Source organism: Sphaeramia orbicularis, chromosome 4 (genome assembly GCF_902148855.1).
Source record: "Sphaeramia orbicularis chromosome 4, fSphaOr1.1, whole genome shotgun sequence".
NCBI lineage: Eukaryota > Metazoa > Chordata > Actinopteri > Kurtiformes > Apogonidae > Sphaeramia > Sphaeramia orbicularis.
This window is the reverse complement of record NC_043960.1, coordinates 21,463,338-21,490,911: the sequence shown is the minus strand read 5'-3', so window position 1 is coordinate 21,490,911 and position 27,574 is coordinate 21,463,338. Positions and strand designations below refer to the sequence as shown.

The following is a 27,574-nucleotide window of genomic DNA, read 5'->3' as shown; positions in this document are numbered from 1 at the left end:
GATGCAGTGGAAGCTGCAGGAGTGGGTGTAACCTGAACAAGAGCAGAGGGCTGCTCAAAGTAGGGTTCAAGGACTTTCAGGAGTCCTTGAAGGTGCTCCAGAAGGTCCACAAGACAGTTTTTCAGATTTCTATTTACAAGCTCTGCAGCTGCAGACAATACTATTCCATTACATGGTTGTAGAGGCTTAGTGAAGCGGGGATGTATACTGGTAAAAACATGGCATACATCAATGAAGTTGTATTTATTTGTTGCAGTACAAAATATTTTGACAAATGTGATACAAAGGGTCTTACATGTCATCAACTTAGGCGTGTATAAGACTCATTAAAGATGTAAGTCTCTTCATAGTGCAAATAGTTATAAAAGGCGCAAGACTGAGCTTTTATGCAAAGAAAAGTGAATATTCATGGTATTCCAAAGGACATTTACATCAAAGCATAAGGGCTTTTTCTTACACCTTACCTGCTGCATATTTAGCTGCTTCATTACCAATCAATAAATCATACAGTATGGAATGATTTAGTAAATCCTGGTAGCAAAATTAAAAACAGCAGGCGCAGAAGTATGTGCTCCAGCTACAGTCAATTATAATACATGAGTTTAAACTCAACAAATTTGGATGATTTCACATCCTAAAATTTAAAAGCAGAGTTTTAGCTTATTACCCATCTTTAGAAAGTACCTGAAAAACAGAATAAAAATGAAATGATGATAAAGTTACATACATTGCAAATGTGTAGTTGACAGTTGACTGTGTTTTTATAGACAAAGCAATGTTTTGTGCATTTGATGCGATATTAGTGATAATGGAGTGTACCAAAAACACCAGTGACCCACTTGTTACTATCAGCAGTTACAGTTTTCTCCATATGAGATGCTTATATATACAGTCACTCAAAGCATATTACAAACAACAGCATATAGTACAAGGACAAACTACACCCAGTGTGCGCTGCCGCTGGATGTCACACCTGGGGGCAGAGTGTACACAATCTTGCTCACAATTCGATTTCTAACAACAGTATGAGTGGTAGAACTATTTTTCTGTAAGCTTTCCTCTTCTGTGCTCCTGTCAGAGGCAGCAGAGGTCCAGGTCTCCTCTGCCTCCTCTTGGTACCAGGAGGAGGATAAAGACTGCAGGGCAGAGTGGAGCTCCTCATGTACAGCCAAGAAAGGCTTAGGGTCGGATGAGGCAGACGGCATCAGGTCTCCTTCTCTGGACAGGACAATAATCAGCTCATCAACAGTCTTGGCAGTAGAAGAGATCGTGTCTCTGCAGCTGCTGAGGTTGAAGTTTCTATCTTTTCCTAGAATATGAATGACAATCAGATTGAGGAAAACATGAAAAATTTTGACTGGTTTTGTTAATGATGTTAATGCTGCCTACGACTGTAACAAATGCTCTCAAAAATCTACATGAGGTACGAAAGAGAGGAATTATAGCAAGTAGAGCCATAAAAGTAAGATGACATTTTATAGGCAGAGAAATGTAATTAATTTTAAGCTTAGACTGGCAGAGACATAAGCCAGGCTATTATAAAACACCTAATAAACCCACACCTGTTAGCATAACAGCTCATTATACACATGATGCAATGACAACAGCTCTTTAAGAACTTCATAAACAGCAACGTTTTGTTTTTAGTTTACAACATGGTGAGTTATTCTCCTCTTTAATAAAACATCACTTAAATGATCAAAAAATGCATCCAAAGTTAATTCTATGCCGATTGTATGTTTAAAGAATGCATTCCTGTTTGTTTCTACTGCTAGGACCAAGGGCTGTATACTGTTAGTCACTCAAGATGTAGTTAAACCTAAAAGAACTGTTTGTGTCAGAAGCGTCACCTCGCAAAGCGGTGGACAGGGAGGAATGCAACTGTCCAATAGCCTGGTTCAACTGGAACAGCTTGGTCACTGTAGTCCTCAGTCTCTGTAGATGGGAAGCTGAAACCTCCTCTGTCTCCCCCTCCTCCAACTCCTCTGGGTCCGTCTGTCTCTCCTGTTAGAAAACATGAACACACCCAGTAAAGCAGAGAGCAAATAAACACGATAAAAAAAACTGCATCACTAAAAACATAAGACTATAATGATGCAAATCTATGAGTTTAAGTAAAACACTTGATTATTTATCAGAGCTACATGTATCTCAGTCAAATGTATGTAAATAGTGACTGTTTTAGAGGTTACATGCACATTTTTGTATCTTAAAAAAAAAACCAATGCTGCGTAACATTTTTCACATATTTCTTTATATTATAACTTGGGATTTTTCAGTTTTCAGTCTGAGATGTCAGTATAGTGTAATTATCAATATATTTACATACAGATGCACATAATAACACAGCTGTAAATGATTTTATTATATACAGAGTCATTCTACAGTATACAGTCAGAATGTTATATTTATTCTGAACCACTTGAAAAATTGACCGATGCAGATATATTTAAAATAACATTTTGGCCGATAGGTGATGCTACTTTCTGTTTCCATCTTTTTATCTCCTCCATTACAAAGAAATCTTAATCAGAAATATAAAAATGCTTACGATTTTCAAGTATTTGAAAAGACAACCCTAATCCTTAATCACATTATCTATGACTAAATACAGATTCAAAACATACGAATATGAAAAAAGCAAAACAAACAAACAAAAAAAAACCTTTAATGTAACACAACAAATATGTGCCACCGCCATTGGTGAAAAGACTGATACCAATATCCAGCCATTATATTGGTGCATCCATAGTTCTATCCAGTGTGTTTAGAGTCAGAGGTTGTCAAATGTTACGGTCAAGCTGTTTTACCAGAGAACTATATAAAAACTAACTCCTGTATACATCTGCGATTAATCTAATAACCATCACTTTATGCTGTTTTCATTTTTTTAACAAAACTAAGAACCACCAGTCTTTTTCTGAAGTGCTCCACAAACATTTTTAGTTCAGTAAATGTTGGCCTGTGCTCCATATGCCCTATAGATATACAGAGATGCATTTATATCCATGATAATACACAGGTACAGTTCTGTAGAACATGCCTTTTTCAACACCATCAGCGTCAAGTAGTTGCATTGAGCTGTAAACCATGTTTGTTTGACTACAACAGCACTGTGGGCATTAAACTGCAGGTGCTACTATATGCGTCAATGATTGGTTTAAAAAAAAAAAAAAAAAACTGCTACTTTGTGTGGCTAAGATAACAGCAAACAAGCATGTTAGCTGTGACTGATGGCACTTTATTCAACACATTCATTACCTGAACCATCGTCAAGGGGCAACTGCACAGAGATAAGCCTACAGAGCATTGAGCTTTACGGGACCAATAAAAGCTGAGTGGCATCTTTAGCGGGGCTGCTGTGGGAGTGGATATTAATCTGTAACATTTAAGCCTGTGTTGAGATGAAAGATTGTTTTTTGTCATTATGGGTCTAGGAAAGCTTTGCTGAGCATGTATCTTCTACTTAACAAGGTTTAGAGACAGGTTTGCAATTAAGCTGTGGAAGACTGATAATACAATGCTATTAATCTTTTGTTTAATATCATATAATTTTTATGACAGTATTAAAGGTTGGCCAAACTGCTAAAACAATATTCTGTGAAGAAACTAGTAGACTTAGAACAGTATGACCATAGCTTCTGGGCTGCTGTTGGTTGTGCTGTTGAAACTCACCGTAAAATGGTAATGCATGTAGCTCTGCAGAGCACGGGACAAGTCAAGTGCCTTCGATTTGAGGCTCTGCAGGACCTGCAGCATTTACAAATGACAGCATCTCATTTACATTTTATTAGATTTACCATTTGAAGGTATATTGCAGATGAAATTAGAATTTAAACAACAATTTAACAGACAGTGACTGCACCCTAAAAGTGAAGCCAAAATACATCATTTTCCTGTGTTTATAAATTTCAAGTTTCTATGTGAGCGACACTGGCCTAAAATATAGAGCCTTTTTTAAGCTTTTTGTAAAGTTGATTTTATCATCATGATTTGTGTTCCAGTCAGATTTAACAAATTACAGGATGAAGGGGAGTCTGTCAGCTGAAAGAACCAGTTGTCAAGGACAGTTCATTGAGACAAACTCACAGGCAAATGGCATAATTTTTAATGAATAGTTATGAACTCTTACTGGGTTCCTGGGATAAGCCAGCTGAGCCTCTCTCAGCATCTCCCTTGTGATGGTGAGGCTCTCCTCTAAGAGAGAACAAACCCCCTTATATGTCCCCTTCAACAGAGCCGTGACAACTGATGGCTGAAAAAAAGAAATGAAATCAAAAACTAAACAAAAATCATATTCATCCACACTCCAAATGATAACCACATCAAATTGGCAATACATAGAAACAAACAAGAACACTTAGTAGTTTAGTAAAATATGTCCTTAGCCAACTTTTTGATAGATACAGCACTTTAATTATCATACCTGTGGTGTTTGCACATACAGAATGCAGCAAAATGTCTCTGGTATTGTTAGTCTTAAGTCTTAATTTGGATTTCTTTTTTTGGCAGTCAGTATTTATCTTGTTCAGCCATGATCATTGTAATACCCTGTGGTTGCGTCAACTGTTTTTTTTTTAAAAAGGTGAATGTTAGCTCAGCAAATCCCCACCTCCAACTATCTTAATGCTCCCACATCCACACAGCTAATATTCTATTCTCCAGTACTGTGGAGAGGGGGCTTGATTACAGTGGACCCCATAGCCTTGACAAAGATAGAATCTGCTATGGTATTAATGGTGGTATTACCTTGCCTGTGGCCTGGGCGCCTAACTCCATAACATTCAGCGGCATGCCAGTCACTGCCGCCAGGTGGCAAAGAGCAAGCAGTGCCTCATTCAGGCACTTACTACTCTTTCTCCGTGCCTCCGTCACCATCGATGTGATCTCAGATTCACAACCCTGGACAGGAAGAAAAATTTCATTTTCAGTCAGCAGAGTCAGGACAAACAAACTGACCAACATGTTGAATTATAATTTATATGCTAGTGAGTCGTTGCAAACGAGGCAACAAAACAGGCAACATGGTCTGAAGGGCCTGTAAATAAATTAAAATGCTACAGAATGTGCAAAATCAAGAATGAGAGGGAAAAATTGTGTGTTTAGGTGATGAGGCTGGTAAGGAATTTAGATTTATTTTCCATATATTCATGTTCTGTTTGGGGCTCAAGGTTGAGAATTCCCTCCGCTTGGCCATTTCCATAGACAGAGCTCAAACAGCTCAGAGCTAAGACCCGTCAATCAATGCTCTGCATTTTGATTATTCATCCCCATGTCCAAAGTACACCCAACTGAAAATCTGTTTTCACCTCTTTTCAACTAATATGTTTACAGTAAGTACCACAAAAAGCAGAGTAAATTTGAGTGCATTGCCTTAAATGCAGTGCTATATTTTTAGTGTGTACCTGAATAAGCAATTGAAAGAATCCTCCCATCTTCTTTACTTGACTTTTAAGTTCCTCTGCAGTGGTGTAGAGTAGGCCGGAGGAGGGTCTAACGCTGGCCAACCACTGCATGGTAACAAACACAGCACTCTCTATTGCAACAGTGGCCTTGATTAGTTGCGTCTGGGCCACCAAGTTGCACGTAAACACTGCAGGAGAAAAAAATACAACAAAATCGAGTTTGCTCAATTGCAGCTCCACAGTAAAACTGCATATTAAAAAATGAATGAACAAAACTAAGACGCTGAATATCTGCTCCAATTTGCTACATTGCCCTTTCAAGATCAGGCAGTTGTTTTAAAGGGAGCTAGGTTCTGAATAGTAGTGACATCAGAAATAAATAGAATTTCAGATTTGTTTGTGACGCAGTTGCTTGGATAGGCCCTGTGTGCATTTCTCCCTCCAATGGCCATTTTGATTTTTAACTGTATGTATACAGCCAATAGACCTGTTTTATACTAACCCTATTTTTCACAATACATGCCTTTAAAAGCTGATAGTTTGTTTCTATACATCTATATCTATGATACACTTACAAACTTAACTGAAATAGGACAAATTAATTCTACTAAACACACTGTTGAAACAAAATCACCCTGTTCTTGCTTCTAACAGACTGAAATGTATATATCGAATCTCACCATTCTCCTGGTTGTCATCATCCAAGCCATCATACAAGTCAGAAATGGTCTGGACTGCAGTGTATACCAGGTGCAGATGAGAGGCCAACCTGTCCGCCAAACTCTCATCTGAGCCATTACAACCACGCAGATGGGCAACTGACTGGCCAATCAGCTCCTTGCAAATGCCAGGCACGGCTGAGTCTGAGGAGATGGAGTGGGTAGAGGGGGGTTTGGGCACGCCCATCAACCCTGAGGCGAAAAGTGTTAAGATGACATTATTATGATTTCAGCAATACTGTGACATGATCAACATTTGGTTTGTCATAGTATCCATAACATATGTTTATTCCTACACGCTGTAGGTTTATCTGTGCCTTACCAGCAGATTGTGAGGAGCCATTATGCAGGCTTTGAATTGGATGGACCCTGATCTCATAGAGGCGGCCTGAGATCCTCCTGCTTTTCAACAGGCTTCTGCTCCTTAAATCAAACAAGTCAAAAGCAAAGCCATGTAAGGAAGATTCTCTACATAAATAGTCTGTTATTCTACAGGAGTACATGTAGACTGGGGTTATTTTACCAGCATGCATGCAAATGTTACGCTGAGAAATGCAGCAAACTTTATTACAATCTCAAGGTGGGCATGTGGCAAAAGCAACTGAGGCCTAACTGAGGTTTCGTAGTTATGGCATGGGTTTGATGAAGTCAGAGCGATGGAGGAACCACAGAGCGCCATGCCATGTTTAATTTGGCTGACTTTGCTGGTAGTTCAGGCACCACCAGAAGCACCATAAACATGGCTGACAAGAATAACAACAATGTGAGAGGAAAATGTTGGGGGTTCTGCATGTACCACAGGTGTTCTGTGTGTGGGTGTGCTTAAGCTGCGAGTCTTAGAGTATGAAACACAGGGACCCTCAGTGCCCTTTCAATCCTTTGGCCTGGTCTCTGTGGAAATTAAGTTAATAAACAGAGGAAAAAGAATGAAAAGGGAACCATTTGGTGGTCAGCAACTTCATGTCAACATCTCAAGAGAAAAAAAGTGATGTGTTGAATGTAGAAACATGTCCCAGGTTGTAAATCACATTGGTGGAAACTAGAATGGGCTGGTAAAAAAAAACATGTTCAACAAAAAATGACTTTCCATGTTCCATTTACATACCTTTAAATTTTCCATATACATCCATTTGCCTGATACTAGCTCACTTTAAAAGTGCACAATAGGCTGTTTAGTTGATAATAAGGGCAATGAGTTTATTATCCATCTACTTCATTTAAATAAAATGAACAAGTGTACCAATTAAGACTCTGAAAGGTGATGTAAATGTGAGCTGCTGGAATGGACTGATGGATAGGGTGAGTGAAGAGGAGCTGGATAATTACCTTCGGCGTGAGAAGGAGGAGGTGGAAGCAGAGGAGGCCGATATATCTTGCTCCCACTCATCATCAGGGTCATAAAACACATCGTCATCTTTAGAGGTGGAATCCCCCTGCGGAGAGTAAACTAATGCTGACATGCCCAGTCTCATTTACTCAACTTAATGAGAAAAGCACAGCAAAATGGGATGCCATCTCTCCATTAGGTAGAGAACAACACATTTTGGGCTGTAAATAAGGTTAAACACCTAGGAAATTGGCAATTGAACTTGAGCTCATGTCAGGCTCAAAATATGCAGCACACAGATTCAATTTACTTGCCTCATGCTCAACAGGCAATAAATATTAGATTACTGGAGTACTGACCAAATCAGGGTTTCAGCAGGTATCAGCAAATCTAATTTAATGCTTTTTAATGCCCTTTTTAATGCCACTTTAAACAAATTTAATGCCCATGTCCAACTGCAGATACAGTTTTATATATAGTCTTGTGTATACGTACATGACGGTTTATCGTTGAAAGGCTTTAACCAGGTTCTGAATAGTTCCTCCTCCAATCACTTCCGCTGAAACTTGCATTTTCCCCTTTTTCTGACATTTGCTAATATTCCCTCTGCACTTTCGCCACGGCATGAGTACACTCACAGCACGTTGCATTCCAAGCAAACAATAACCAATTAAAGGGTTCCACCTGTCAATCATCCCACTATACTTCCGATCAAAATTATTAAATGTTTATATAATCAACATAAATCATGAATAACAATGCTTTTTTTCCCATCAAGTGTATTTAATTTTTTTAATGCCTCTGGACACTAAATTTAACGCTTTTTATTGCCATTTAAGGCCTTCATTTTCACAAAATCTATTTAATGATTTGTAATGCTTTTTAATGACCTGCAGAAACTCTGCAAATTATATGAACGAGTAGGGTCTCTACAACTATAGAAGGTTTTAACCCATAAATGGCTGCTCTTTTGTCAGGATTAATTAGCAAACTCTTAATAATGAACTGATTTCAGACAAACCTGTTCGAGTTCTCTCATGGCAGCCATGTTGTTTTGAAACTTTTCCAAAGTCCAGAATGTGGAGATTCCAAGTTTCGTGTTTTGAACCCGTACTTGCTGTACACCACTTTGGTCCAGGTTCTTGTTTTCAGAGCTTTCATGTCTAATGTGGAAGAAAAAAAAAAACTGTAATAATGCTATTTATACTGTAATACTTTAAAGTATAACGTAACCCCGCATTCTGAATCCAACTCCACCCATGAGATGAAACTGCTACAAAGCCAGAAACAGGCTGAGAGTGTGTTGATCCATGTGTGAATGTGCAGGTCTTGATCCATGTGACAGAAAAATCATTGTTCTCTGCATTTATAATATTTTTTCATCTTTTTCTTTACCCTACTTTTCCACAGAACACTGAAGCCCCAAAGCCACTTGAAACTCAGCAACAAAGCCAATAATTCAGCGGACCGTGTTGTTTTGTCGCTGTGGTGTTTTAATACATTATGAAAAGGATTTTATTATCTTACACGAACCAGAAAAATAAATAAATAATCATTTGAGGCAAAAATTGCTGCTGCGCCCAGTGGTTCAGCGATAAAGTGACTTCAGTTTGATGGAAAGTGAATGAGGTTTGATGGAATTTAACACTGATTTTCTTTACTGGAAATTTCATGAAGTTGAGGTGTTCTAAAAGTTCAACATCATAAAGGTGTGAAGGCTCAATACAATTTTAAAACAAAAAGTGGAAAGTTGAGCCATTTTCAACTGCCAAGCTAAAAAGGTTTTCACATATTTGTTATTTTTTTGTATATTATCACCAGTTTTGTTCTGTTTCATCACTATTAAGTCCAATAATTTGGCTTCCATCTCAAAAACAAGATTTAGAGTTTAGTGTCACTTAAAATACTGCTGATGAAGACACTTTCCACAAAAAAATGATTTTAGAGTTTGACAAAAACATAAAAAAAAGGAAAGCTTCAAAACAGACAGACCTTGGGTTCTTTTTGTGTTTATCTTGATAGGACGTGTTTTGAAGAATAATGGATAATAATTTTTTTTTCTTACTTGAGTAAAAAGGCAGTGGGAAACTTTCTACTATTAATTAGCACTGTCCAGCAAATCAGCACATTAAAATAACAGGGTGAGGCAAGTCTATTCATACCTGCTGAAGACTGTGTTTTTCTTCAATTTAGCACTGATTTTATTGGCTTCTTCAATCATCAAGGACAGCTTCATAGCATCCCACTTTGGAGAGGCTGCAAAACAGAAATAAAACATCACTCCACCACAGCCATAGAAAACATAAAGGCTCAGAAAGTCTTTGTTTCAGCTTGATTTTGTACATGGAAAAATTTCAGACACTATGTTTTCAAAGAAAATCCAACATTTAGAAGTTACTTTTTTTATTTAATGACCCTACATGCATTTCTTAGTTATTTATATGGTTGCCTACTTCCAAGTTTAATTTATTAAAGAAGATGTCAGCTGCTCTGTAAATGTAAATTAAATGTATCACATACATTGTTTTATGTATCTTTAAGCAGTCACTCAGAAGTGACTTGACTCACCATTTCTGGAATTTTCTTTTTCCCTTAAAGCTCTTTTCTTTTGCATCTCTTCTAGCTCTTTACTGATCTTTCTCTTTTCTGCCTCCAATGCCTCAACAATCTTTGCCTGAGACACGCGATGATCCTCCATTGCCTGAAGTGAATTGTTGAATTAGACATGTATTAAAAAAACACCATGCAGGCAAAACATTATGCCTGGAGCCAAGTACGCTACAAGTCAAAACATCTCCCAAACGGCCCATCAGTTAAACAAACATAAATCTGGACATCAGCATATTTGCATCTGATCATCAGAAATCTTAAATAATTAAATGGAGACTATGTGTTAAAAATGTCCTATTCAGAGACTTCTGAGAATAATGAAAGGGCAATAAACAAAAGCACTTACAGCAATTAAACTTTTTTGACAAGAGTGAGAAACAGTAACAGAAAGACAAGTTTTTAAGAGTGGAAGTAGTTTTTCATGTTAGTAGCTACAGCACTAAAGTAAGTAACCTTAAATAGTGTTTTCTGCAGTCAGAGGAAAATGTTACATTTCCAGTTGCTGATGTTTGGTCTAACCTGGGCCTCCATGTGCAGCCGAAGGCGTTTCCTCTGAGTGTCCACCTCCTGTTCCAGCTCCAACTTGGCCATCTTCAGCTCTGCCTTCTGGTTAGCCACTCTCTGCTGGTCCAACTCCTGTTGGTGCTTCCGTTCATTCTCCTCATTCTGAAGTAAAAATAGTTTTGATATTATTTATTATGGAAGTGACTGGGAGTGGTAAAACAAAAGGTTAAACATAAAAAAACCTATTAGTGTGTTCTCTGCTTTGAAAAACAAAGCCAAGTACCAGCTCTTGCTCCAGGGTTCGAATCCTGCTCTCATAACGCGCCTTCTGGTCAGATAGTTCCTTCTGGGCTACCTCCTTGGCCATCTGGATTCCCTGCATCATCTCCTCCTTCGCCTTTACATGGGCCTCCTCAATCTCTGCCTCCAGCCTAAGACAGACAAAATTAGCTTAAATAAATAACAGATATTTGATCAGACGGTCTAAATCAAGGCGACCGACTCCATAAAAAACAAAAAAGAATACAAGAATATTAAGTCATTGTTCTGTAGTTCTTTTGTACTCACTGTGCTCTTTGAGCTGCAAGCAATTCATTTTTGGCAAATTCAAAGTCTTTTTGTCCTTCGCCTGCACCTGTCCAGCATGACACTCGCTTCCCTGACTGGACCTCGGCTGGATGGTTGAAGCGGAAGTAGTGGTCTCCACCCAGAATCACTCTGTCGCCCTGGAAACCATGCAAACACAGAGATAAGACATGTTAAGAGTATTCATAAAGTATTCACGTAGAACTAAGACAATCATTTTGTTTTAATTTTACAACAAAGAAATTAGTCAAGCAGATTAAATGAGGGCCTATTGTGTAAACTCCAGATGGGACCAGAGAACTTACATGGTGAAGGACCATGGATTCAGAGATGAGGTTACCATTGACAAAGGTCTTGGCATTTTTCATCGGAGTGATGCTGACAGTACCTTGCATGTTGGTTATAACACTATAAATAAAAAAAAAATAAAAAAAAATAAATAAAAAAAGCATCAGTTACAAAGCACAGAACACAGACATTTTCCATCAGTGGAAAACAAAGGAATATGCGGTACATAATTGTATTTCTTAGATCACTGGCAAAAAAAAATAATGATTAACTAGAAAAAAGAGTTCTAAATGTATCTGTAAGACATAAGACTGGACCAAACCCTAGATTTACTAAACTACATACATTTTTGTTCATATACTTCCATCAGTTTGTTCTTACCAGTGTTGGTCAGCAATAAGCGCTCCTGTCAGCTGAATGTCATGGATACAATCAGATTTCAGTTTACCCACAGTTGTTCGCCCTTCTTTGATCATGTATAGTAACATCTCAGACAGCTGAGGATCCTCATTCAAGTTCACCAGGTTAGGAAGACGGTTGTCCACTTTAAATGTCACACCAGCTTTCTGAATACACACAGAAAAAGATATATTTACCTCTGCAGTTCACCCATTAAGTAGTTTTCACATACTTGTCTTCTGTATAGGGACACGGCAGTATTTATTACAACTTGTTTCAAAAGATAGTTTTTGACCAAAGGTGGTAGGATGGGAGTATTGTGTTTTTGTGCACAAAGGAAGAGACCTGTGATGAAACTGAATGAAGTGGAAACTGAAATGAAAATAAACATGATGCTAAATTAAGTTAAATTACCTGCAACTCTTTAGTCTCTTCACGTTTGCGAATTTCTGCTCGCTCCAGTTTTTCTCTCCAAGCCCTGAAAGAGAAGTTAACAATGTAGTATTCATAAAAATGTGAGCCAGACACTCATTACAAAATGTTCTAGTTTTAGTGAAAAGCTTTTTTAATAAGTCAATTGTTGTTTTCCCCCGCCAATGACGAATATCAAAAATGAATTTGCTGTGGTACAATTTCATTTGATCAAATTAGAGATTCATTTATGTATACAACATGTGCAACATTATATAATTGTGACAAATACATACGAATGAATGAATGGTATGAAGGAAATATGTTTACTGAATACTTTACAATAATATTACTGAAAACTAATCTGTAAATGACATATAGCGAATAGAATATGTATATTAAAAGGTTTTGGTTTTTTTTATTAAAACTAGAAATCACTGACAGATTTTATCAAAATCACAAAAACAGAGACTACACATATTTAGTTCAGCTGAATTAGACAAACAGAATATATACATGATAACAGTAATACTAACTTGTTGGCCTCAGCCATTTCTCTCTCTTGCTGACAGATTCTGTTCCTCAGGGCGACAATCTCCTGCTGAAACAGTCTCACCCTCTCAGGTTCAATGCCCTGAGAACTCATTTGGGCCGCTCGCAGCTTCTCCACCTCTGCCTTCAGCTCTAAAAACACATGCAGGATTTTTCCTAAATTCATACACCTAATATTGTACATGACACAGATACAACACACCGACTGCCTGTAAATTACAAACTGAGAAGAGCTGAAAAATAAAAACAATGACTAAGTTCAGTTGTGCACAATTTGCAGGTCTAAAGGTGTGTTTTAAGGAGAAATTTGCAAGCAGCTGTAAAAAAAGTATTCAAATTTCATCACTAAAATTGTCAACAATGCTGCTTACTAGGGATATTTTTCAGAGCAGGAGTGACCGGATCTAAGTCCTATTCACATGTGGTGTAAGAGAAAACCACAGCAAGAGCTCCCCTTAGTGCTAAAAACGTCAAACAGCAGCACAATCATCTTATGAAAAATAATACTTGCATGACAGTTAGCCGCCATGTGCAGCTGACAGTGCATAAATATGGCCTGGAGGCAAGGTTAGGGCCAAGCCTTAATTGAAGCGGGTAGTGCATTCGCTAGTGATAGATAGATGGATGGGTAAGACGGGAGGGTATGTCGGAGAGAAGAAGATCAAGAGCAAGGCACGGATAGACAGACATTCTCATACAAAGAGAAAAACATGCAGAGACAAGGTGACAGCATGAAAAGATAAGAGACAAAGGAAGAAGAGCAACAGGCAGAAAAGCAAACAGCAAAGATTAGTATTAGTTTGGCTCTGTATTTTGCTTTGGAGGGAAATAGCAAAAAATATTATGTAGTGCTCGATGAGCAATGTTACCACCACCAAAGAAGTGATGTTTTTGTAACCATTTCTTACTTTGTCAACAAGATTATACAAAACCCACAAATTCTCATGAAACTTGGACCAAGGAAGAAGATAGTAAATTTTTGGGGCAGATCCTGGATTTTATTTTCCACATTTCTAACATTGCACATTCTTTGGCAGAGGTATACGCTCTAAGATGTAGCCTTCTGGTTTTATGAAGTGGTGCCCTTGCACTGACATAGTTCACACCTGTGATCAATACCATATCAACAGCAGACTTCCGTAGACAATAAGTGTCTTTGATTTTCTCTCGAGGTTTGAGGTACAGGTGTGTGGTCTTTGTGTCACATGACAGATGTTCAGGCTGACAAAACACCTCAACTTTTAGAAAAATAGAATGAGCAACAGCCTCTGTATGCATACAATAAATAAATAAAGCCATCAAAGCAACTTTTCAAGGTTCCGAGGTGTTTTGAGGTTACATTCTGGCTTCTTTACAGAGTTCAGATGCACAGGATTGACTTTGGCTACACTGGTAACTTTCTATTAGTGACCAGTTCTAATCATACATGAGGGTGAGGCAATGTAATGTATCCAGTGTTGTGTTTTTATGTCTGACCTCTGATGAGCTTGGCATTAGTGTCCTCGTTGACTTTAGCCACATTAATTATTGTACGGGCCTGCTGGGCGTAGCGTAGGGTGCTCAGGCTTTCCTCTACGTTACTGCCTGCTGGACTCAATGTGGCAATCATGGCTGTCTTGGAGTTGCCACCAAGACTTTCTTTTAATAGCCTGTAGGGAAAGAAAAACATCAGAAGTGATACTTGACAGAGCCCTCTGTTTCTGTTAGAAAATTCCACAGGTTTTGTGCTCTTTTACCATGTGAGGACCGACTCTCTGTAAGGAATGAAGACCTTCTTTCTGCTCAGAGCCTGTTCTGACAAGGCGGAGATGACCTTCCCCAGTGTTAACAAGGATTTGTTTATGCTTGCCCCTTCCTACAATAATTCAAGAGAAAGGTCATGGCTATCATTCTTTTTCAGTCTTTTCAATTCTCCGAAAATGATAACTGTGTGTTATTAAAAATAAAACATATTTCAAAATAATCTTAAAAATCTAAGTGTTTGTCACATGTTTCTCTGTAAAATACAACAGAAAAAATAACCTGTTACATCCTGAGTGAGACAGAATTTTTTACTGAATTAGCATTGGTTTGTGCTTAAATTTGTGAATACCCTCAGTCTGTCTCCACTGGTCTGGGCCGAGTTACAGCGTTCACTGCCTGCCAGGTCCACCAGGTTGATCCTGCTGGTGATGTTGTGGTCGTGTTCCTCTCCTTCCACAAACTCAGTCTGTAGACAATAGACAAGCACACAAACCACAGAAGAACTTGTAAAACTCAGTACAAATAATCTAATTTCTACCTTGGGTCAAACTTCTTTTAATTCCAGTTGTGTTTTGTTTGTGGGCAGTAACATAGGGAAATGCACAAATTAAGAGGTCTTACCTTGGTCTGGGTCATAACCAGGGTGAAAACAGAGTGAGATCTGGAGCTCTTGTCATTCATTCCAGTGGCTGCTGTGGCTCTTTGTTTGTTGCCGAGCTCCAGCCAACCCTAAAAAGACAGTGGATTATATGAATTAGTGTATATCCTCTCATGTAATTATCAGTCTTGTATTTATCTGGGATACCAGACTTGCATCCAAACTTCAAATTACTCTAATAATGCACATAAGATGTGGAAAATAGGGCTGCACAATATTGGCAAAACTTACGATATGTGATGTGGGTGTACAGCATTGCGATAATGATAATATTGTGGTATTTCTCATTCACCTTAAGAAATATCAGTTTCATCTACTAAGAAAAATGTTCCTTAACAATGTTAAAATGAGCCAGTTGTTTGTATGCTGACTCATTTATAATTTAAGACAAAATACTGTGCTACCACAATCAGTTACACAATTCTGTCCAAGAACCTGGTGATGCTGCTACCATAGACCTTCAGACATAAACATAGTCAAATATTTTGTATATTTATTCACATATAACAATGTGTAAATGACATGGATGTATTTCATAATAAAAGTACCAGAGTACCGCCATGTAAGAGCTTTAACAGAACAATATTCTATTGCTTGCCTGGTTTGGTAAATACTGCATATAAAAATCAAATCTTAAAATATAATTGTTCTGGCCATGCCCGAAGTTGTGCTCTGAAAATATTCACATCTTTTCAACATTAATAACATGTGAACTTGCATTCAACCAGCAGAAATAGCATTACTTCAGTTCTTCGTTCAGAAAAATTAACATGTTAGTGAAAGAGAAAACCACTCTGGTACCCCATGGCATGTTAAACAAAAGTTAATGAAAAAAAAAAAAGAAAAAAAAAAAAAAAAGAAAAGAAATTATTGCACGTCTTTGTGATATGAATATTGCACACTCCGTTATTGCGACAGTATTTTTTTTTATATATTTTCTGCAGCCCTAGTGAAAAACATCATGTGAGTAAGGTCAACCCACCTGAATGTCCTGGTAAGAGCTCACCACATTACTGTAAAGAAATGACAATGTTAGCAGTTCTGCTCACCATCTAAGACTGGGATTGTGTTCTTTACTGACCTTCAGTACACAGTAGGAAAAATGTTTTGCTTACGCAGAGAGTTCAGCAACGTAGGGCCCATGCACTGGATGTTCCCTTACTCTCAGCTGAAAACACAACACAACAGGGATTTATCATGACTGACAGGATTTTACACAGTCCAGCTCTACCGTGACTGTGAAAAAGGTCACTATGGCATATAAACTAGGGAGATCGCTGTGTAAAAGTGAAGCATATGTTAGAGTAATTTATAATACTCTAACCTACTGTTACCGTTAAACATAACAATGCTCAACAGTAACATAGCACTTTGTACATATCACTATATCAACTCATAACTCACCATTGATTAGAACTGGTACCTCTTTTAGTGTAAAACTGATTCAAGTAGCTTGTTTGGTTGTAACATGACCTCATTATGTTTTTATGTGCTATGAGCTTCTCTTCCTTTTTGTCTTGTTTTATGGTTAGTTATGATGGATGAATATTTGTAAGCAGGCCAAAGACAAACATCTCCCATTCATAAACAAAAACTAGCAAACCAAGTATTTCTTTTTTCTCTGTAATTACGATAAGTCCCACAACAAACTCAGTAGGAGCTGATGTTGCTCTACTTACTGGCATCCTCCTTTGGTTAGGATCATCTCGGGTAACTAACAGATCATGAATCTTCTCATTGTAAACTTCAAAATAGCTCATCTCCACGTGACATTTAACCTGAAACAACCAAAAGGCTTCTTGTTAGAAATGAAATCATTTTTAAACATACATTAATGGGTCAAAACACAGTAATGTCCTGTCAGAGAGCAAACTTTAATTGATTGCCATTCCAACATTTACTTTGACATAAAGTAGCTCCTTGTTTTTGATAATCCTGTATGGTCCAACTAAAGCAAAAATGAATTAAAAAGTAATAATGTGGGTCATATAGCAACACTAATCTGTCAAATTGTCTCTAAAATATCCCGTCAGAGAGAATTTGAAAACCATGTTCTGACCCTAATTGAGCTTTAATATTTGAGATATTTTCTGGTAAAGCTGCAGCCTCTATAGTTTTTCTAATACTCCCAAGACAGCAGATAATAAAAGAACAAACAAAACAATGCACATATAAATAAGTCAGGTGTATCAAACCAAAGAGTTTTCACCTCATCATTTTCCATAGAAGCCAGTTCAGAAAAAAGCTCCTGGCAGAATCGTGGGATTACGCCGGCTTCTTCTCCAAATCCCATCATCCTACAATTACAGGATGCAGTTTACAGCACTCATCCAAACAATACCATACAGTACATTTCAACAGAAATAGAAAAGGGCGATGATGACGTAAAAGAGGGAAACTACAATATACTTTATTTAAAGCAAAAAGGACTCACGTGTATGACTTCCCACTGCCTGTTTGACCATATGCAAAAAGGCAGGTGCTGAATCCTTCGAAGGCCCTCAGAAGCAGTGGTCTGGCCAGTGTCTCATACACTGTCTGCTGGCTGGCAAAAAACGAGTCACTGTCATCCACTGAGAAGAAGGAGAAGTCATAGGTGAAGGAGTAGCTCTGTTTTGAGTCTGGATGCTGGACGACAGTCTCTTGGCCATTCATGAAAATGACCTGAGATGCCTTCTCTGCTTTTTCCCTAAAACAAAGGAGAAACATAAAAACACATGTCAACACTTTCATATTGTTGAACCACATTGAATTAGATCATTGTCTCCACTGGTTTTAAGTCCCAGATCCTCAAATTCTGGCTCATGTACATCCACTATTTCCTCAATATTTTTATCCAATGCAATCAAAGTAAGCACTATATCACATACCTGGCACTGAAAGGACGCACACGGACTGCAACAGTCACTGCACTATTTTCCATCTTCAGAGAACTCTGCTCTTTTACAACCTCACTGGGACGGGACAGGGTCTGCTCAGAGAGGGCTGGAGCTGGAGCAGGGGTGGAGGTCTTAACAGGAGCTTTGTCTGCCTTTTGGATTGAAGTGGATGGCCCCCTGGTTCTTACACGAGTGACAGGGGTGGCTTTATCCACACCTGTGAAGGCCCTGCTCACCCGAGGAGCTGGGGCAGGTTTGGAGTTCTCTAATTGTTGTACTCGAGATTTGGACCTCTCCAGACTTGCAGATTTCGCCACTACTGGTTTAGAAGCTTCTTTTGCTGCCAGCTTTTCGAACACATCTCTTCTGGCGGCGATTTTCTCAAATGGGGTCTTTCTGGTCGGTGTTTTAAAAGTTTGGGCCTGATCCTCTAGTTGTTTAGCCTTGCTGTGAACCCACTTCCCCTGGGTTTGCTCTTGAGCAGCACTCTCTGCACATTTGCTTTTAGATGCAGTTTCCTTCAGGCTTATCGAGCGGAATAAAACGGGTGTCCTACCGTTAGATTCAATGAGGACTTTAGGGGTTGAGTGTGGTTCAATACCTGTGACCCCACGCTGCCTGTGCATGCTTTTATCCACGGAGGGAGTCTTACTTCTGCGTTGCAGGGTCAGTCTCTTCGGTGCAGCTGGCGTGGTGCTCTGATTGCTATCAACCAGCGTCGTTTTGTCTTCTAACTTTTCAGCACCGGTCTTCCTCCTAGACCTCCTCTGCAGGGTGAGTCGACCCCGGTAAGGAGTCTGTTGCCCACTGCCACTTTTTGACAACGCAGAAATGACATATGTCCTATTAACTTGTCTGCTTTTATCCGACGATCTGCTGTCTTCATGCATTGACTCTCCAGATGTTCTATCACTTTTGCGGCTGGAGGCTGAGTCTAATGCTTTTTGGTCCATAAGTCGTTCTCTTACAGGCGTCTTAGAAGTTGATGTTGACAGTAGATGGTCATAGTAAGCGGTGTGTTTCCTCGCTTGGACACTAAATAACGACATTTTAGCTAAAAAGAAATTAAATAAGTAAATGAAACACCTTAAAAATAGCTGACGGATTAGCTAACAATTAACGGTAACAGCACTACTCACTTACACAACATCGAAAACATGTAAGATAGCCATAACTGCTAAGAGTCACTGTTGTAAAGTCTGTTTAAGTTTGTTAAAAAACTAAACGGAAGTTTTCATAAAAAATAGGCGTTGGGTCCCGGCGAATACAGCCCCTTTTGTTTATATTTTCCATGGATGTTCTCATCGCTTCCGCCTTCGCCCGCTTCAATTTCAAATCGGCTCCACCACTCAGCGCTGATTGGCTGAAATTTTAGCAACCGTTACGTGATGACGTAGAAATGTACGTATCCGTCTGATTCTGACGCTAGATGGAGACATAATCCAGACTTTATGTATCAATGCAATTTACCCCTACCTCAATTCACTAAAAAAAATACTGTTTGTCCAGTTTTAAGACTCCATCCCAGTAGAGATGTCAGCAAATAAACACCTTCTGTTGATCTTACTGATTTTTTTGTTTTTATTTCCACTTAATTATTGTTTAAATTAATTATTTCCACTGTAATTCTAGATTTGCCTGTATAATTTTTGTTTTGTGACAGTTTTTTCCAGCTTTTATCTGAGCTTTGTTCACTGCTCTTTGGTTAAATCCTAATTCTGTTGCATTTACTGTTCTGAGTTTACCATTTGCTATCAAAGCACTTTGGAGACTGCCTTTTTATAAATGCTATATAAAAAAAGATTCTTATGTGATTATGGCAATTATTATATTTAAAAGTGAGCAGTCATCTTTTAACCAAGAAATAAGCACAAAATGCAACCTCAATCTGTTAAACAAAAAATAAGAACACTGAAGAATATTCTTTATCTCTAATGTCATAATGTTCTTCCTTAATGGACTAAGACAGACACATTTGAACCTCTGAATATTTAATCAATCTACTGGTGACTATAAAAGTACACTAAGAGAAAATATCTGAACCACAAGGGACATTTATACAACAAAGAAAATAACAAAAGAACTTTCATTTTACAGTGGGGAAAAATTGGCTATGTTAAGACCCCAAAGACTAAATTGAATTATGTTGTATAGAAAATGTTTTATAATATTTTTGTATGTGCAATCTACAAAGCTTGGCCAAAGAAAGTCCCAACATGGATTTAACAAGAATCCTTCCATTGGGTAATTAGTGACATGATTAATATGTTCCAGCTTCAACAAGTTCTTTAATCCTAACGGATGCAGTGAGTAACTATCATCAGTTTGATAGAGAGTATAAAGACTGAGAGTTCAGAAAGTCCATATTGACCCTGTTCCAGAGTGATGGGCATGTCAGGGTGAAATAAGACGTGAAGTGATTAGCCATCATACTCAGTTTCTACAGTACAAGCTGGTGGGGGGCAGTGTTAGGATCTTGGGTTAATTCAGTTGATTAGGTCTTGATATGTTCAGGTTCAGCCATGTTACAGGTCCAAAAAATTACAGAAATAAAACATGTGACATTGCATACATTTATTGGAATCAAACCATGGCAAAGAAGGTCCAATGACATATTCGAGTGTGGGACTTTTTTTGGCAAAGCTGTGCATAGTGCATACATCTGATAAATACTATTAAAAGTTTCAAGGGAAAGGTGGATATAGCACAGCCAGTATTTACACAGTCTCTGAAATACATTAGATTGAGATTTATTTCAATTTCAAAGTAATGAATGTAAAAAGAGAGATATAAAACATGTGAATTCTTTTCTTTTTTTTTACATTTATTCCAAAAATATTCAGGATACAGCACATATTGTTAGTTTTTATACAAAAAAGCAATGTACAAGCTAGGTATTTACTTAAGAAGTACACATTGCCAATTCAAACAAAATAAGCGGAGCACTATTTCTTGGAGCGCTCATGTTTCCGTATTATGTCAATGAGATTGTTTTGTGTGACCAGAATGTCAGACCCTGTTTTGGCTTTCTGTCTTTCTCTCCTCTGCTGCTCATGAAGGTGTGGTGAGTTGAGCAGCTGAGGTGGCAAAATGGATCCTGTGGGTTTGACCCTGTTCACCACTCCCAGGAAAAGACGCTTATTGTTGTTGTTGAGAAAGGTGATGGCTGTTCCCCTGTGTCCAAGACGACCCGCTCTACCCATCTGTAAGAAATGGCAGGGAAAATGGGGTATTGTACATTTGCCTTTAGTGATATCCTGGACATCATGTTAAGAATTTTATGCAACAATATCGGTACTAGTACTACACATAGACCAAAATCAAAATAAAACAAAAAAATGGTAAACATTGCTTAATTTGTCAATGTTAGACTAGAGGAACTTAGATAACAGCATGTCAGCAAACAGTAATAATTCAGAAACGAACAGTTTACAGTATATCCCTTAAAAACACTAGAATCCCTTACCTGATGAACATACTCATCCATTGTGTTTGGCATATCAAAGTTCACCACCAATCTGACATTGACTAAGTCCAGTCCTCTGCCTAACACCCCTGTGCTGATTACCACTTCAAAGTCCCCATCCAGAAGACCCTGATGGACACAAAACAAATGTTACTTGATCATAGTTCAACACTAAAGCTCCAACTTGTTTCTATGCCTCTCTGTGTGTAAAACATGATATTAAGATCTAATCCATTTTTATTTATAAAGCCCAAATTTAAATAAACACAAAGGTTTCCAAAGTGCTGTACAGTAAAATAAACACACCAAAAACAAAATAAGAAGATAAAATACTAAGATAAAAACACATCCATCCATTATCTGCCGCTTATCCGGGGCCGGGTCGTGGGGGCAACAGTTTAAGCAGGGATGCCCAGACTTCCCTCTCCCCAGACACCTCCTCCAGCTCTTCCGGGGGGACCCCGAGGCGTTCCCAGGCCAGCCGAGAGACATAGTCTCTCCAACGTGTCCTAGGTCTTCCCCAAGGCCTCCTCCCGGTGGGACATGCCTGGAACACCTCCCCAGGGAGGTGTCCAGGAGGCATCCGAAACAGATGCCCAAGCCACCTCAGCTGGCCCACAATGAAAAACACAATGAAACATAATGAATAAATAAATAAATAGGCTGTCCACCCTAGATAAAATAGCCGTGCACATAAAATCAATGTGGTGTGAAAAGCCAAAGAAAAGAGGTGGGTTTTAAGAAGAGTTTTAATATTGGACAGTGAGGAGGCCTGTCTCATGTGCAGCAGTAGTTCATTCCACAGTTTTGGAGCTGTAACAGAAAATGCTCGGTCCCCTCTGAGCTTCAGCCTAGTTTTGGGAACCCTCAGGAGCAGCTGGTCAGCTGACCTGAGAGATCGGTTATCGAGCTTAAGATGACTTAAAGTCTGTTCATGCTCTGTTCTCCCATAATTATATCTTATAGTTGTGTTTGATCCACATAATAATAATAATAATAATAATAATAATAATAAATTGGCTTTTTATAGCTATTTTCTCAACAGCCAAAGGACTTTACATTATTGACCCATTATTCATTCGCTGTAACATTCACACTCTGGTGGTGGTAAACTACATTTGTAGCCACAGCTGCCCTGGGGCAGACTGACAGAGATGACATGAGTACGTGTCTATATATAAGGTTGAATAAATTATAAACTAATACTAAATAACAGTTCAGCTGTGTGACTGGGATCTTCCATCTACAAGCAGCAGTCTTATACAGTGCTGCTATTTGTCTGCTACATGGCTGTGCATGCTCTGGCTGCCATGGGCCTCACCCTGAGGATGCGGTTGCGTTCCCACTGGGTCTTGTCAGAGTGGATCGCCACGGTGTTGAGTCCTGTCACCTTGGAGACTGCATCACACAGCAGGTCCGCCCCCAGTTTACAGTCTACAAACACCACCACTGGAGGCTGGTACAGCTTACTATCCTGAAAAGCCACAAAGCAAAAGGTTTTGTTTTTTAGTTATTGAATCTGATCCAATTCATCTAATGATGTAAATAAAACAATAAATCATTTGTAACGTTTGAGCAGAGACATTAAGCAGATTTAAAATAGTAGGTACAGTTCATGTTCATTTCCCTGAAATTCCAGCAGATGGCAGTCATGATTCTTCAGCCAGCATCAAATACTTTTGAGGAACAAAAGATGCAAAGCAGACTGCAGAGGTTAAAGAACAGATTCATCTGTTTACCTGTGGTTTGGATTTTATTCAACAACAAAATTCATAAAAAATAAAATAAAACCACTAGGAGGGAATAAGGTTAGGTGAGGTCATACTGAAAGATGAGAGATGGTAATTTGCTAATCACCGCACCATTCTATATCTCGTCTTAAATGTATTATGTTTCCTAAAGCTAATTATCATGTGCTCAGCTATAAAGCTGTAAAAATATTAAAATCCTACAGTCACTGACAAATCTGTAGGATTAACATGTTTACAATGTTCAATGACAACAGACTTCTTAAACAACAGTTATGATTAAAAATGTCCTATCATGTTGCAATATCCTTATAGACAATTAAGCAGGTCTTAGTATTCCTACAAAGGTCAACAACAGTAATTCACTGAGTTAAGTACAGCAGACTGTTGCTGTCCTGCCCTGTATATATGGTGAGAGTCATTGCTGGGATTCCTGGAGTGGAGCCATGGCTCAGGTCCCACCCATTTCCTCCAGACGGGGGCCAGGGCTGCAGCAATGGCTGCCTAAATATGGTGTAGCAGAGAGACTACACTTCGAAGCTAAAGGAATTCCCATGTCTAAACAGCCAGTTAATAAAATGCCAGGCAGGTACTAGTGGGTATCCAGACAATAGTGAAACATTCCCTTTAAAGTAACAGCAACATATAGTTCCTACCAAAGCCATCTTTTATTCTCCAGGGTGCAACAAAGTAAGAAAAGTGCTGTCCACTTGAAGATTACCCTGGCAGTGAAAGTTTGTGTTCTTAAAGTGATACTCCACCCAAAAAATACTAAGTGAGAACATGTGAAAGGGTGTCATTTCTTACTGTGCATAGATAAATCATGTTCAATGTTCTCCTGCAAAATTTTAAAGTTTCCTCCTTGGCCCATGCTCTACTTTTCCACTAACTGTCAATTGTGCCATAATTTTGACAGTTTTTGAATAACTCAGCTGAAAAGCAAACTAGAACCAAATAAACAAAGGCCAATATAAGACATCCTTGCCATAAGTAAAAATCACTCAAAACCTACATTGAGAATCTCAAACAGCTTCTTCTTTTTGGACGGTTCCTCTACCCACAGCAGGATTTGCCTGACATTGGCACAAGGCTGGTTCTTCTCTCCAACAGTGATATGGACAGGGTCCTGGACCAGCCGAGCAGCCAGCTCCTCTGTCCCCTTTGGGATTGTGGCTGAGACCAACAGAGTCTGATGCTTCTCAGGGACTTTTTCCAAAACCTCCAGCACCTGCTGCTGGAAACCCATCTTCAACATTGTGTCCACCTAGAGAATGCACCACAACTATTAAAAGTTTGACAGACTTGGTCCATTTTAAAATCACATACTGACCAAACAGCACACAACTGATTATTCATTATAAAACATTGGATCCTCATTCACATGCCAGATAATAAAAAAAATATTTACAATTTTGATTAGTATTGTTTGGCTAAATATTAGGACATTTTTCCCAGTTCAGTATAGTTAACATTAAAGGTTTATATGTTGACCAGGTACAAAATTCCAGTTTTCAAGGTATGTTAGTGTAAATTTCCATGTGATTCTCCTACCTCGTCAACAACAACCACTTCAACTCTGTCCAACACCACTGCCCTCTGTTTCATGATCTCAAGTAGCCGCCCTGGTGTAGCTATAACAATCTGAAGCCAGACAGAGAAGCACCATTAAGATGTGGGAATTTGAACAGTCAGTTTTTAATTAGAGTTGTATCCATTGGAGGAAAAAAAGTATTGAAATAATGACTATACTTTTATACTCCTTTTAAGGCGATGAAGCTGTGGAGGGAGTGGCATGCCTCCCACCAGCAGGGCAGTTCTCATGTTTGGGAGGCCCATCACCAGTTCCTTTGCCTGTCTTTCGATCTGAATTGCCAGCTCCCTGGTGGGGGTCATGATGAGAGCCACAGGGCTGCTAACGGGATGAGTCTGTTTCTAAAACGAAAGTTACATATTTGACATGAAGACAAAATACAGTAAATACTGTATAGTATAGCAGTATGTATAGCATATCTCTTCACATTAACTACTCAGCACTGTTAAAAACTGCTTCTAATACAAAACTGTTTCCCCAGTATTACTCCCTATGTAGATGTCGACTGATTGTTAGAAACAATATTCACCATTTTGCTGGGGTTTTTTTTCAGTAACAGAATTAATTCCAAAATGTCACACTTAAATTCTGATGCCACTGTCTCTCTTTGCAGTCACTAGTGTAAAATACTGAGCTACTCTGAGTTGCACAACTCCAACACCTGCTGTTTTGTTTTAAGATAATGTTGAGGAAAAATTTATGTATATTATATACACAAGAAGTACAAAGTACGACCATATTAGTCCTGTGCTCAGGTCTCTGCACTGGCTTCCTGTCACTCAGAGAACAGACTTTAAAACAGCTCTGCTCATGTATAAGTCTTTCCATGGTCTAGCACCAAAGTACATCTCTGACATGTTGGTCCCATATGAGCCATCTCGGACCCTGAGAACCTCAGGGACAGGTCTTTTGCTGGTGCCCAGAGTCAGGACTAAACATGGTGAAGCTGCGTTTCAGTTCCATGCAGCTAAACTGTGGAGCAGTCTTCCTGATGACGTGAGACAGACCTCTACTCTGACACTGTTTAAGTCCAGGCTGAAAATGGCTCTGTTCAACTGTGCATAGAACTGGAAGGGTTCTATCTGCACTCTTCTCTTTTACTTTATTTTAATTGATTACTATTTGTGTTTTATTGATTATGTTTTAATTGTAACTGTGTGTTTTTAACTTGTCTCTTTTCCATTTTTGTAAAGCACTGTAAATTGCTGTGCATAAATTGAGCTATACAAATAAATCTGCCTTGCCTATATTTAAATGCATTTCAGCAATGTTTTGTGTTATTTTTTATTTTAACAGTGTAGGTCTTCACGATTACTAACAACAACAAAAATATCAGTCAAACCCTTATCATTACAGTATGTAGTGACATATCTCCCTTCTCCACCCAGCATAGAATAGAAGCACAATCTAAGCTTAGAAGATGAAAAACCAGTTTCATTACTGTACCTGCAGTGCCTTCAGTACAACAGGCAGCAGGAAGGCCACAGTCTTCCCTGAGCCAGTATCAGCACTGGCAATTGCATCCCTGCCACTGAGACCCACAGGCAGCATCTGCATCTGGACTGGAGTCGGTGTCACATAGCCGGCCTTCTTCAGGTTGGTGCCCAGTGTGGCAGGGAAGCCACAGTGTTCAAACTCAACCACAGGTCTCATGACATCTCTACCTTCAGTTTTTATGCCAAGCTCCTCTTGAATCCGCTTCACCTGCTCCTCTGTGAGGCCTGATATAAATCTATCTTCCTTGTATGAATAGTTTACCTCATGTTTAACCATTCCACCGGCATCAACTACTTGCTTTTGAGGTTGGGAAGTCCTGTCAGGGCTATCTGTGTCCTCACGATTAAACACATCTGCCCCAGTCCCCATCCCCATTTGGGCCAAGTGGTTTGCTTTGCATTCAAGGCTGCAAACGTCATTGTCAGTGCTGTCACAAATGTACTCCCCATAGCGACCACACATCACACAAACCGGCTCCCCTGGCTCTGGCCATCTCTGACTCTTTTTGAATGATTTGACAGGCTCTTCCTCCTCTTCGTCCGTATCGTGTGACTCAGAATCATGTCCATCTTCGCATCGTGGACTGTCTTTTAACACTGCAGAATCTCCATCTGCCTGTACTGTCTCATCCTGTTTTTTCGTTTCTTCGCAAACTCCCTCTTTCTGAATAGGTGTCTCTGAAACATCTTCATTGCATTCTTCCTGACCTATCCTGCTTTTTTTCTGTAAAACTTGATTTGAGCCTTGGGCTGGTCTTTTCACTTTCAGTGCTCTTGGCATAAACATTTTATCAATTGTTATTATCCTATAAGAAGTAGATTCTGAAAATTACATACGAAACGTTTCTGTATTTTAGGTAGATATCTAACATACCCATTCGCGTCAAATCTTCCAACAGTTCAAATCAATCCCGTCGCACATTAATGACGTATTTTCGCTAAGCACATTGGGAATTGTTGTTCCCGGGCTATATTTCCACCATAGTCCGCCACAGACTTTAAAATAAACAGTATTTAAACGTTTTTGTGTGGAAAGCAATATTTACTCTTTAGTGTTTTTATTTTTTATCTTTGCTCCATAATTCAGTCCTACGCTGTTATTATTATTATTATTATTATTATTTTTATTTTTATTTTTTTTTTTTTTATTATTAATATTATTTAGGATAGGGCGTGGCAGCGGAATTGAACCA

The 27,574-nt window shown here is 38.7% G+C and overlaps 2 protein-coding genes across 3 annotated transcripts; both read right to left on the bottom strand.

Moving 5' to 3' along the window:
* Positions 1 to 232: 232 nt before the first annotated feature.
* On the bottom strand, positions 233 to 19,352 carry kif14 (kinesin family member 14). 2 transcript variants are annotated; one of them, XM_030131339.1, is made up of 30 exons: positions 19,224 to 19,352; positions 18,072 to 19,134; positions 17,636 to 17,890; positions 17,411 to 17,498; positions 16,881 to 16,979; positions 16,317 to 16,369; positions 16,184 to 16,214; positions 15,165 to 15,272; positions 14,893 to 15,009; positions 14,537 to 14,655; positions 14,277 to 14,449; positions 12,785 to 12,932; positions 12,252 to 12,315; positions 11,820 to 12,004; positions 11,456 to 11,558; positions 11,133 to 11,290; positions 10,849 to 10,996; positions 10,581 to 10,727; positions 10,020 to 10,152; positions 9,614 to 9,707; positions 8,473 to 8,614; positions 7,451 to 7,557; positions 6,447 to 6,547; positions 6,086 to 6,316; positions 5,406 to 5,593; positions 4,750 to 4,902; positions 4,133 to 4,255; positions 3,676 to 3,750; positions 1,851 to 2,004; positions 233 to 1,309 (listed from the first exon to the last, which is right to left on the bottom strand). In XM_030131339.1, exons 1-30 carry the CDS (start codon positions 19,237 to 19,239, stop codon positions 939 to 941), a joined length of 4,947 nt encoding a protein of 1,648 aa, XP_029987199.1. In that variant the 5' UTR covers positions 19,240 to 19,352; the 3' UTR covers positions 233 to 938. The 2 variants fall into 2 exon arrangements, with proteins under 2 accessions (XP_029987199.1, XP_029987200.1); XM_030131340.1 differs by having other exon boundaries at positions 6,086 to 6,268.
* Positions 19,353 to 20,881: 1,529 nt separating this feature from the next.
* ddx59 (DEAD (Asp-Glu-Ala-Asp) box polypeptide 59) lies at positions 20,882 to 27,442 on the bottom strand. The gene is made up of 7 exons (XM_030133100.1): positions 26,332 to 27,442; positions 25,044 to 25,226; positions 24,846 to 24,935; positions 24,307 to 24,558; positions 22,868 to 23,020; positions 21,547 to 21,675; positions 20,882 to 21,283 (listed from the first exon to the last, which is right to left on the bottom strand). The coding sequence occupies exons 1-7, from the start codon at positions 27,166 to 27,168 to the stop codon at positions 21,026 to 21,028; spliced, it is 1,902 nt and encodes a 633-aa protein (XP_029988960.1). The 5' UTR covers positions 27,169 to 27,442; the 3' UTR covers positions 20,882 to 21,025.
* Between the last annotated feature and the right edge of the window lie 132 nt (positions 27,443 to 27,574).